This window comes from Nerophis ophidion, linkage group LG03 (assembly GCF_033978795.1).
Source record: "Nerophis ophidion isolate RoL-2023_Sa linkage group LG03, RoL_Noph_v1.0, whole genome shotgun sequence".
Lineage (NCBI taxonomy): Eukaryota > Metazoa > Chordata > Actinopteri > Syngnathiformes > Syngnathidae > Nerophis > Nerophis ophidion.
In genome coordinates this window covers 84,390,414-84,404,219 of record NC_084613.1, presented here as the reverse complement: position 1 = coordinate 84,404,219, position 13,806 = coordinate 84,390,414, and the positions used below count along the sequence as shown (strand labels likewise).

Genomic DNA, 13,806 nt, shown 5'->3' with positions numbered 1-13,806 from the left:
TGATTTAAATTGTGTTTGCACAACAAATGTTTTGGCGCTTTTGTTCATGTGGGAGAATATTCCAATAAAGGTGCACTACACACTACTTTTGAATTCATTATTGGGCTTTGCGTATACAATGCAGTTAATCGCGATTAATCGGAGAAATAGTGCGATTAACTTCGATTAAAATTTTTAATCGTTGCCCAGCCCTAGTAAAAACGGGTGAAATGTAACAAGAAAATGTTGCAATGTTTACTCTAATAACACAAAGCTGCCATGCAGGCTGTTTATTTCTTTAAAAAATAATAATGAATCAAAATCAATGTCATTATGAATTATTGACCTATTCAGGGCTCCAATTACGTCACGTTAAATTTTCCACTTTTACATATTTTTTGGGGGAAAATGTTGCATATTTTGTGTTTTGCCATATAAAAACTGAGCTGTTTTTTTAAGGAAGGGCCTAAAATGAACAAACAAAAAAACATAAACAACAATAAAACTGATATTAATGGCTGGATCTGATGTTGATCTCAAGATTATTGTGTTAAAACATGTATAATTTATTTTCTTACACTTTAAAGCAGGGGTAGGGAACCTATGGTTCTAGAGCCAGATGTGGCTCTTTTGATGACTGCATCTGGCTCTCGGATAAATCTGAGCTGACATTGCTTAACACGATAAGTAATGAATAATTCCACTTGTAATCATTGTGTTAAAAATAACATTCAAAATATAAAACATTCACATGCATTTTTATGTTCAAGAAGTCGCGTTAATGGTAAGAAGTTATTTATTTATTATTGCTTAGTGTTGGACTTGCCCTCCTGGGGGTTCTTCAGACCACCAAGCACCGACATGAGAGCCTGTTTTAGGGTAAAACATATATATATTTTTTTCAATTAGTCTCTCAGTTGCTTTCCAGCAATTGTCTTTTTCCTCTTTCGTCCTCACTCGCGCTCTGGCTCCAGCCCCAATCCTGTCTCTCCTCCTGGCTGCCGCTTATAACAGAGCGACAGGTTATCAGATAACAAGGCCCAGCTGGGCCATCTACGCACCCACCTGTCGCTGATTTCGAGGCCGGTCCTGGCAACATCCCGCTTTGCTGCGGGCCCGCAGGCCACGCCCCCTCCACAGTTTGCTTCAGAATAACAATGTTATTACAAAGAATAAGAGATCTGTTATACTCTGGAAATGTTGGTCTTACTTAAAAATGCACGTGTTTAGTTGTGTTCAGTGTTAAAAAAAATATTATATGGCTCTTAGGGAAATACATTTTAAAATATTTGGCTTTTTGGCTCTCTCAGCCAAAAAGGTTCCCGACCCCTGCTTTAACGAGTAGGATCCTCTTGGATCAGCAATAATTTTTTAGTGTGATTTGTTTTCAAGTGTCATTGCTCCAAAAATAAAAATGAATTGTTATTTCTATGAATTGTCATTGTCCACCATTAACCGGCGGCGTTTCCGGGTGTTGTTGACAAACGGCTGTGGCCTCGCATAGTAGAGTTTTAACTTGCATTTACAGATGTAGCGGCCGACTGTAGTTGCTGACGGTGGTTTTCCGAAGTGTTCCTGAGCCCATGCGGTGATGTCCTTTACACACGGATGTCGCTTTTTGATGCAGTGCCAATCAATGGTGTTATTATTTATTTACTTTTTTTAAGGCTCCAGATATTATATAATCTCAAATATTTCAAAAAGATATTGGGTGAAAATATTGCATATTTTGTGTTTTTTCCATTAAAAAAAAATGGTTTTTTTTGAGGACGAAATGAACTTAAATCTTTAAAATAATTATATTCAAAGATGGACCTAATGTTGATTTAGAGATTTAAAACTTGAATAATAATACTGAATAATGACACATTTTTAATATTTTTTTGACCAAAACCCTTTGGAGTCCCCGGGATGAAGCCTAAGTGGAGGCCTAAATGTATATTTTTTTTATACATATATTGTATTGTTTTTTAAAAATAAAATATATCAAAACGGCCCCTAGCTTGTTTTGATTTTTCAGTGTGCGGCCCTCAGTGGATAAAGTTTGGACACCCCTGGTGTAACCGGATCGTTGCATAAAAGGGGCCGAACGCAAACGCTGCTCCCTAATGAGAGCCGGGGGCCACATGATCAGAGTCAGATGGCGGCAGATACCCCCCCCCCCCCGCCCAGCCCCGCCGCCCCCCCTGCAGAAAGTGCCGCCCGACACCCTTTGTTACCTCCAAGTGAGCTGAGACCGGCCCATGAACCATGAAACTAGGTGCTTTCCAGGTTAATGGAAAGCTGTAACTGGTCTCACCGTCTCTCTCGGGCTGAAGGGGACCCCCGCCCAAATAAGGCCCCCGCTTTCTAATCCTTCTGCCCACTTCAGGGTCTCCCCGGACATTTCTGCACGACCGATTAACGCTTTAGCTCGTGTGAGGCGTGAAACATTGACGTGATCAACTTCGAACACAATCAAGGTACAACGTAAGGGTCTCTGCAAGTCCTTTTGAACTTATATTTAATTGAATGGACTCCGAAGACAAGATAATTCATGTTCGAACACTTTGCAAACTGCACATTGTCCGCCATTAACCGGCGGCGTTTCCGGGTGTTGTTGACAAACGGCTGTGGCTTTGCATAGTAGAGTTTTAACTTGCACTTACAGATGTAGCGACCCGACTGTAGTTGCTGACGGTGGTTTTCCGAAGTGTTCCTGAGCCCATGTGGTGATATCCTTTACACGCGGATGTCACTTTTTGATGCAGTGCCAATCAATGGGAGATATTGTCTGGACTACAGGCAGACCAGTCTAGTACCCGCACTCTTTTGCTATGAAGCCACGCTGTTGAAACACCTGGCTTGGCATTGTCTTGTTGAAATAAGCAGGGGCGTCCATGATAACTTTGCTTGGATGGCAACATTTGTTGCTCCAAAACATGTATGTACCTTTCAGCATTAATGGTGCCTTCACAAATGTGTAAGTTACCCATGCCTTGGGCACTAATACACCCCCATACCATCCCAGATGCTGGCTTTTACACTTTGCGCCTAGAACAATCCGGATGGTTCTTTTCCTCTGTGGTCTGGAGGACACCACGTCCACAGTTTCTAAATATAATTTGAAATGTGGACTTGTCAGACCACAAAGCACTTTTCCACTTTGCATCAGTCCATCTTAGGTGAACTCGGGCCCAGCACAGCCGGCGGCGTTCTGGTGTGTTGTTGATAAATGGCTTTCGCTTTGCATAGTAGAGCTTTAACTTGCACTTTTTATTTTTTTTTTGTGCTTCACTCTAACTCTCCTCATCCACAAATCTTTCACCCTTGCTCAAATTAATGAGGAAATTGTCGCTTTCTCGGTTCGCTAACAAAATAAGAGTGATGTGCATGCCAGCTTTCCCAGACTCTGTATTTAGTTAGCGCAGGCAGCATGAAGCAGGGCTTTTATTGTGAAGATAGGAAATGTGCAGTCGGCCTTTAGAGTTTTGACGGAAGGTACGGCGCGAGAGTCTGTTGAAATAAAAAGTGTTTCTCGCCTTCCTCTCGGTCATATTTTCATAATAATGAACTGGCAGCAGCCAGCGTCATCTCACAAGACCCTCGGGTGCCGTGAATGTCAATCAAGCAAGCTACGGAATTTGCCGCCAATGTTTTTCTTGTAAAGTGTATGGAAGCTGGATGAATTAGATGCCAAAAAGCAACCACTTTCATGTGGTATTGTACAGAAAGGACCACTTTTTTTCTCCTCCATTTGAAAATGTGGGCGTTATCACCATTACTGTCTGATTCCAATCAATGCAAGTCATCAGAATCAGGTAATACACCAACTTATATTCTTGTCTTCGTGAAAGAAAGACATCTATATGTGTTACACATGCTTGTATTATCATTAAACACATTTAACTTGTTTACAAGAATGTCTCTTTCATATATAAATAAATATAAATGATATATATAAATGAGGTAGATCCCCTCGAGTTGGTCAATTGAAAAGTAGCCCGCCTGCAGAAAAAGTGTGGGCACCCCTGCCCTAATGCATGTTCCTTGTCTGCGCTTAAATGTAGAATATATTTACATTTTATTCTATGTACAGTAGATGGCAGTATTGTCCTGTTCAAGAAGGCCACACAACATTGAGTCAGGAGGTCACGCCCCCTCCAGCTCCGCCTGAATTTTGGGAGATTTTCGGGAGAAAATCTGTCCCCGGGAGGTTTTCGGGAGCGGCGCTGAATTTCGGGAGTCTCCCGGAAAATCCGGGAGGGTCGGCAAGTATAAAGGCGAGGCTTTTTTTTTATTAGCGACCAAAAGTTGCGAACTTTATCGTGGATGTTCTCTAATAAATCCTTTCAGCAAAAATATAAATAAATAAATAAATGATAAATGGGTTGTACTTGTATAGCGCTTTTCTACCTTCAAGGTACTCAAAGCGCTTTGACACTACTTCCACATTCACACACACATTCACACACTGATGGAGGGAGCTGCCATGCAAGGCGCCAACCAGCACCCATCAGGAGCAAGGGTGAAGTGTCTTGCTCAGGACACAACGGACGTGACGAGGTTGGTACTAGGTGGGAATTGAACCAGGGACGCTCGGGTTGCGCACGGCCACTCTCCCCACTGCGCCACGCCGTCCCGAAATATGGCGAAAGGATCCATTTAAATAAGAAAAAATTTAAATAATTTAAATAATTTAATTTAAATAATAAACTAATAATTTAATTTAAATAATAAAAAATAATTTCAGTAGGCTTTTAAAGCAGGGGGCCTAATAGAAGCCATGCTCCGGCGGCTTCAAGGGGCCCGCTAATTGACTTCAGCCTCCTCAGTCTTCCAATTAGCTCACACGGCTCCCACGTCAGCCAGAAAGCATGGGTTAGAAAAAAAAAAAAAAAAAAAAAGGTGGCGACACGGGCGGAAAACAAACAGATAAAGCTGTCTCACTTTTAGGGCGTCGTTTACGACTTTTTTTTTTTTTTTTTTAAAAAGGAGGAGAGTTACAAAGAAAATAGCCCGCTGCCCTTTTGGCCCCCGGCGACCCCGCGTGAGGACGCCTCTACCTGTAATAAAGCTTCCCGGTAAATCACAACACTCTTTCAGAGGATCAAGTGTCCGGCCCTCGGCTTTTATTCCTGCGGTGGCGCTACCTTTAAAGCTTCTTCTTCTTTTTTTTAAAAGGCACGCCAGGCAATTTATTTAGCGAGAAAGTGCAAGCCGTAAATGACAGAAGCGACGGTAGGATTTACTGACAGGCAGCGAATGGGGCAGGAGGGGGCCTAAGAAGAAAGCCAGAGGTCTCGGCGAGGACTATGAAAGACTATAAAGCTTTAGGAGTAGCCCACGACCTGTTAATGACACCGGGCTGGGAGCACACTTAAACCAACCCTGACTGAACGAGGGAGTGAATAAGAAGGTGAGAAGCAAGGAGGACTCACCTGGTCTTCACCACATCCAGCGGGTGCATCAGGCAGATCTCCACCAGACCTGGAAGGCAAGGAAAAACGACATATTTGTCTTCTTAATCATCCCCCAAAAAATGTGTTTATATATATATTTGTATGCCTGGTAAGTACGCCATCTTCATTTAAATCAGGGGTCCCAAGTAGTAAAAAAAAAAGATAAAAAAATTCAAAAGTATCCTGTCAAGCCTCTCAAGCATATGTTATTGTTTATGGAGATGTTAAAAAAATTAATAAATACATTTAAAAAAAAAAAAAAAAAGGAGATGTTTCTTGTCCGCTGTGAACATTGACTTGACAAAAGTCTGAGGATGTTTCCTTTCTTGGCCTTATTTGTATTTGGTCTTATTTTTAATGTTCTAATGGGTTTAGTGTGCCTCACAATACGAAGGTCCTGCAGTCCTGGGTTCAAATCCAGGCTCGGGATCTTTCTGTGTGGAGTTTGCATGTTCTCCCCGTGAATGCGTGGGTTCCCTCCGGGTACTCCGGCTTCCTCCCACCTCCAAAGACATGCACCTGGGGATAGGTTGATTGGCAACACTAAATTGGCCCTAGTGTGTGAATGTGAGTGTGAATGTTGTCTGTCTATCTGTGTTGGCCCTGCGATGAGGTGGCGACTTGTCCAGGGTGTACCCCGCCTTCCGCCCGATTGTAGCTGAGATAGGCGCCAGCGCCCCCCGCGACCCCGAAAGGGAATAAGCGGTAGAAAATGGATGGATGGATGGATGGGTTTAGTGTTTGGGGCAGCCGGACAGGAGCAAGAAATGATAGAAAGTAGTAAAAAAACAACAACAAAAAACAAGCAAAATTGTGTGGACAACACAGACAAGACGGTAAAAATGATTTATATAGATATATATCCATCGATCCATCCATTTTCTACTGCTTATTCCCTTTTGGGGTGGCGGGGGGTGCTGGCGCCTATCTCAGCTACAATCGGGCGGAAGGCGGGTTACACCCTGGACAAGTCGCCACCTCATCGCAGGGCCTATATATATATATATATATATATATATATATATCTGGACAAGTCGCCACCTCATCGCAAGGCCTATATATATATATATATATATATATATATATATATATATATATAGGCCTTGCGATGAGGTGGCGACTTGTCCAGATATATATATATATATATATATATATATATATATATATATATATATATATATATATATAGGCCTTGCGATGAGGTGGCGACTTGTCCAGATATATATATATATATAGGCCTTGCGATGAGGTGGCGACTTGTCCAGGGTGTAACCCGCCTTCCGCCCGATTGTAGCCGAGATAGGCGCCAGCGCCCCCCGCGACCCCAAAAGGGAATAAGCAGTAGAAAATGGATGGATCGATGGATATATATCTATATAAATCATATATATATATATATATGTATATATATATATATGTATATATATATATATATATATATATATATATATATAGGCCTCGCGATGAGGTGGCGACTTGTCCAGGGTGTAACCCGGCTTCCGCCCGATTGTAGCTGATATATATATATATATATATATACATACATATATATATATATATATATATAAATTAGGGCTGGGCAACGATTAAAAACGTTTAATCGAAGTTAATCGCACTATTTCTCCGATTAATCGTGATTAACTGCATTGTATACGCAAAGCCCAATAATGAATTCAAAAGTAGTGTGTAGTGCACCTTTATTGGAATATTCTCCCACATGAACAAAAAGCGCCAAAACATTTGTTGTGCAAACACAATTTAAATCAGTCCTTGTTAAACAGTAGCAGTTAAATAGCATATTTGATGAAAAATCAACTCCAAAAATGTAAATACAAACATTTAAGCTTATTGCCACTGCCAGGGTATTTAAGTTATCCTGTTTGTTATGGAAAATAAATATAATCTACATACAAATCTCTGAGCCACAATCATAACATCCGAACAGGCAATTTCTGAGGTAACAGCAGAAACATTTTTTTTTATCAGGGATCTTATGTTTAAAAAACCTATATTATAGGTAGTGGGCTGTTTTAGGGAGTTTTTGATCAAATTATCCATAGTAGCAATATTAATAATGTTGTGTTTATTCTGCGTAGTGCACTTAAAATAATTATGACCATATCTAGGAATTGATATGATGGGAATTTTCCGATTGTTTGCTTGGTGCTTTGATAAACTGAAGGCATATACATGGTACTATATTGTGATGTTATGAGCCAGGGGAAAAAATAACTACCCTACCCAACATGCAACAGGAGTGACGAGCATGCTGGTTGTGTCGCCATGACGGCATCTTGTATGTTGTGATATGCACGCTCTGAAAGTAAACGTTAAGAAGTCAGCCAACACTCCTGGTCTGCATTATTCATAAATAGACAGACAACACATATACTCCGCTGCTTCACAGGCCGCTGGATGTAGCCGGCAAAGTATTCCCATGCTAGCTAGCCGGTCTAGCAAGCACGCCTCATTCAGTCCAAAACGGCCCGATCTATCCACATCCAGAATTGTCTGGCGGTCGTAAGTGATCCCGGAGTGACCACGCTGTAAGCCAGTCATGAAATTTGCAGAATTGTCCGGTATTTTTGCCAAATGTTCCATCTTTACCAAGAGCCCCTCCAGGCCGGGCGACACCATCTTGTTAAGACAAGGCGTTAACAAAATAAAAGCATGTAAACAACATACGCAAATGTGCGATGAAATAATTGTCGGCGTTAATAGATTGATGAGTTAACTCGTAATTAACGCATTCATTTGCCCACCCCTAGTTTGTACTAGTGATTTAGGGCTATATAAGTAAACATTGATTGATTGATTGATATAATTGTATGCCTGATAAGTACGCCGTCTCCATTTAAATCAGGGGTTAGTGCGTCTGCCTCACAATACGAAGTTCCTGCAGTCCTGGGTTCAAATCCAGGCTCGGGATCTTTCTGTGTGGAGTTGGTTGATTGGCAACACTAAATTGGCCCTAGTGTGTGAATGTTGTCTGTCTATCTGTGTTGGCCCTGTGATGAGGTGGCGACTTGTCCAGGGTGTACCCTGCCTTCCGCCCGATTGTAGCTGAGATAGGCGCCAGCGCCCCCCGCGACCCCGAAAGGGAATAAGCGGTAGAAAATGGATGGATGGATGGATATATATATATATATATATATGTATGCGTATATATATATATATATATATATATATATATATATATATATATATATATCTATATATACGCATATATATAAATGTATATATATATACATACATATATATACATACATATATATATATATATAGATATATATATCTATATATATATATCTATATATATAGATATACATATATATATATATATATGTAAATGGTAAATGGTTGTACTTGTATAGCACTTTTCTACCCCTTTTTAAGGATCCCAAAGCGCTTTGACAGTATTTACATAAGTACTATTAGCTCGCGATTAGCGGACGATAAGTACTATTAGCTCGCGATTAGCGGACGCTAGAAGGTTCTGTGGGAGGGAAAGGACAACACCCGTGTGAGCAGATCTGACCTGGGGACGACACCTGCAGCACACAGGTGCTAGCGCATATTTGGGAGAAGTACTTGGACGCGGAACAAGTTGTTGTCGATAGACGAGGGTGACATGTTGTTATACGCCGCTCACGTCGCTGGCTTTGGCAGACAGGTTTTGACACCTGTTTTCGGGTGTTTAGTTAGCGCCGAGAAGTTTTTTCAGGCCGGCAAAGCCAAGGCAAACAACGCCTGGTGCAAACAAGCGCCGAGACAACTTAGTGATGACGGACGCTACAGAGATGCTAACCGCGCGGCATTGTTAGCGGACATGCTGTCAAGGTGCTAATGACGAGTTGACTCAACACACCTGATGTCACGCTTGGATGAATGTAAACAACACGTGTGGGTTTTTACTTTATTCTAACGAGGATTTGTCTTCCGTTAAAAATGATAGGAGGTGTGGAGGTGGAGTACCAACGTTTTCTACTGAGGGACACACAATAAAAACATGAATAAAAATATAAAAACAAACATCTATATATATATATATATATAAATGTACACGTATATCCCTACACCACTAATCATCCCTACACCACTAATCATCCCTACACCACTAATCATCCCTACACCACTAATCATCCCTACACCACTAATCATCCCTACACCACTAATCATCCCTACACCACTAATCATCCCTACACCACTAATCATCCCTACACCACTAATCATCCCTACACCACTAATCATCCCTACACTACTAATCATCCTTACACCACTAATCATCCCTACACCACTAATCATCCCTACACCACTAATCATCCCTACACTACTAATCATCCTTACACCACTAATCATCCCTACACTACTAATCATCCCTACACTACTAATCATCCCTACACCACTAATCATCCCTACACCACTAATCATCCCTACATTCCTAATCATCCCTACACCACTAATCATCCCTACACTACTAATCATCCCTACACCAGTAATCATCCTTACACTACTAATCATCCCTACACCACTAATCATCCCTACACCACTAATCACCCCTACACTACTAATCATCCCTACACCACTAATCATCCTTACACTACTAATCATCCCTACACCACTAATCATCCCTACACTACTTATCATCCCTACACCACTAATCATCCTTACACTACTAATCATCCCTACACCACTAATCATCCCTACACTACTAATCATCCCTACACCACTAATCATCCCTACACCACTAATCATCCCTACACTACTAATCATCCCTACACTACTAATCATCCCTACACCACTAATAATCCCTACACCACTAATCATCCCTACACCACTAATAATCCCTACACTACTAATCATCCCTACACCACTAATAATCCCTACACTACTAATCATCCCTACACCACTAATCATCCCTACACCACTAATCATCCCTACACCACTAATCATCCCTACACCACTAATCATCCCTACACCACTAATCATCCCTACACCACTAATCATCCCTACACTACTAATCATCCCTTCACCACTAATCATCCCTACACCACTAATCATCCCTACGCCACTAATCATCCCTACACTACTAATCATCCCTACACCACTAATCATCCCTACACTACTAATCATCCCTACACCACTAATCATCCCTACACCACTAATCCCCCCTACACCACTAATCCCCCCTACACCACTAATCATCCCTACACTACTAATCATCCCTACACCACTAATCATCCCTTCACCACTAATCATCCCTACACCACTAATCATCCCTTCACCACTAATCATCCCTACACCACTAATCATCCCTACACCACTAATCATCCCTACACCACTAATCATCCCTACACTAATAATCATCCCTACACTAATAATCATCCCTACACCACTAATCATCCCTACACTAATAATCATCCCTACACCACTAATCATCCCTACACCACTAATCATCCCTACACTAATAATCATCCCTACACTAATAATCATCCCTACACCACTAATCATCCCTACACCACTAATCATCCCTACACCACTAATCATCCCCACACTACTAATCAGCCCTACACCACTAATCATCTCTACACCACTAATCATCCCTACACCACTAATCATCCCTACACCACTAATCATCTCTACACCACTAATCATCCCTACACTACTAATCATCCCTACACTACTAATCATCCCTACACCACTAATCATCCCTACACTACTAATCATCCCTACACCACTAATCATCCCTACACCACTAATCATCCCCACACTACTAATCATCCCCACACCACTAATCATCTCTACACCACTAATCATCCCTACACCACTAATCATCCCTACACCACTAATAATCCCTACACCACTAATCACCCCTACACCACTAATCATCCCTACACTACTAATCATCCCTACACCACTAATCACCCCTACACTACTAATCATCCCTACACCACTAATCATCCCTACACTACTAATCATCCTTACACCACTAATCATCCCTACACTACTAATCATCCCTACACTACTAATCATCCCTACACTACTAATCATCCCTACATTCCTAATCATCCCTACACTACTAATCATCCCTACACCACTAATCATCCCCACACTACTAATCATCCCTACACCACTAATCATCTCTACACCACTAATCATCCCTACACCACTAATCATCCCTACACCACTAATCATCCCTTCACCACTAATCATCCCTACTCTACTAATCATCCCTACACTACTAATCATCCCTACTCTACTAATCATCCCTACACTACTAATCATCCCTACACTACTAATCATCCCTACACCACTAATCATCCTTACACTACTAATCGTCCCTACACCACTAATCATCCCTACACTACTAATCATCCCTACACCACTAATCATCCCTACACCACTAATCATCCCTTCACCACTAATCATCCCTACTCTACTAATCATCCCTACACTACTAATCATCCCTACTCTACTAATCATCCCTACACTACTAATCATCTCTACACCACTAATCATCCCTACACCACTAATCACCCCTACACTACTAATCATCCCTACACCACTAATCATCCCTACACTACTAATCATCCTTACACTACTAATCGTCCCTACACCACTAATCATCCCTACACTACTAATCATCCCTACACCACTAATCATCCCTACACCACTAATCATCCCTACTCTACTAATCATCCCTACACCACTAATCATCCCCACACTACTAATCATCCCTACACTACTAATCATCCCTACACTACTAATCATCCCTACACCACTAATCATCCCTACACTACTAATTTCCCTACACCACTAATCATCCCTACTCTACTAATCATCCCTACACTACTAATCATCCCTACACCACTAATCATCCCTACACCACTAATCATCCCTTCACTACTAAGCATCCCTACTCTACTAATCATCCCTACACTACTAATCATCCCTACACCACTAATCATCCTTACACCACTAATCATCCCTACACCACTAATCATCCCTACACCACTAATCATCCCTACACCACTAATCATCCCTACACCACTAATAATCCCTACACTACTAATCATCCCTACACCACTAATCATCCCTACACTACTAATCATCCCTACACTACTAATCATCCCTACACCACTAATCATCCCTACACCACTAATCATCCCTACACTACTAATCATCCCTACACCACTAATCATCCCTACACCACTAATCATCCCTACACCACTAATCATCCCTACACCACTAATCATCCCTACACCACTAATCATCCCTACACCACTAATCATCCCTGCACCACTATTCACCCCTACACCACTAATCATCCCTACACCACTAATCATCCCTACACTACTAATCATCCTTACACTACTAATCATCCCTACACCACTAATCATCCCTACACTACTAATCATCCCTACACCACTAATCATCCCTACACCACTAATCATCCCTACACCACTAATCATCCCTACATTCCTAATCATCCCTACATTCCTAATCATCCCTACACCACTAATCATCCCTACACCACTAATCATCCCTACACTACTAATCATCCCTACATTCCTAATCATCCCTACATTCCTAATCATCCCTACACCACTAATCATCCCCACACCACTAATCATCCCCACACACGTTTACAAGGACTTGACACTTAGTATCAGACTCGCCAGACATAATGGAATAGTCAAAGCTGTAAGACTACACTTAACTCCTATGTTCCGTCGGAAAGGGGGAGCATTCCAAGACTTGAAAGTTCCTTTGTTCCCTGGTCACAATAGTCCTGACAGGACTTGTCAAGACCCCGCACCTTGCCAACGCACACACCAGGTGAGACCAGCATGCTAATGGTCTTATGTTTACCTGCCAGTCTCCTAGAACATAGTCTCACTGCCGACTAGTAGTCACCGCCTGGAGGATTCTAATGTACCGGCTACCATTTAGCGTTCTAATTTGTTGTCAGCTTAGAACGACCTTCCCAAAGTACCGACTTAAACCTGTGGACAATGCTGAAGAAACAAGTCAATGTCAGAAAACCAACAAATCGCCTTATTGCGGTGAAACTTGCAAGCAAATATAATCCAGAGGCGCACCGACCGACAGAAAACATTAAAAAATTCAACTCAGCAGCCGATGCTAACAGTAAAAAGTCGTTTTCGCAATTGTTGGACATGAATTCGAACCATAACCAAACATGTAGCTCGTCTCAAACTAGGTGTACTGTCACCACCCGTCACGTCATTGTCGGTGTGTGCTGTTGTAGTTCTTGTCCAGAGCTCCTATTTCGTTGATAGTCACGTCATGTTCGGATGTACTCCACAGTAAGTCTTTGCTGTCGTCCAGCATTCTGTTTTTTTTTGTTTACTTTGCAGCCAGT

At 41.6% G+C, this 13,806-nt stretch overlaps 2 protein-coding genes across 2 annotated transcripts in view; one reads left to right on the top strand and one right to left on the bottom strand.

Moving 5' to 3' along the window:
- The window catches only part of LOC133548664 (mitochondrial 2-oxodicarboxylate carrier-like), a 79,906-nt gene extending 74,364 nt beyond the window's left edge, over positions 1-5,542 (bottom strand). The window contains exons 1-2 of the mRNA XM_061893638.1: positions 5,527-5,542; positions 5,400-5,448 (exon numbers count right to left, since the gene is read on the bottom strand). Coding sequence (XP_061749622.1) covers positions 5,400-5,448; positions 5,527-5,542 — 65 coding nt within the window. The remainder of the gene's footprint in view (positions 1-5,399; positions 5,449-5,526) is intronic.
- The window catches only part of LOC133550149 (mitochondrial 2-oxodicarboxylate carrier-like), a 631,183-nt gene that overhangs the window by 320,039 nt on the left and 297,338 nt on the right, over positions 1-13,806 (top strand). The gene's annotated exons all lie outside the window — the stretch shown is intronic.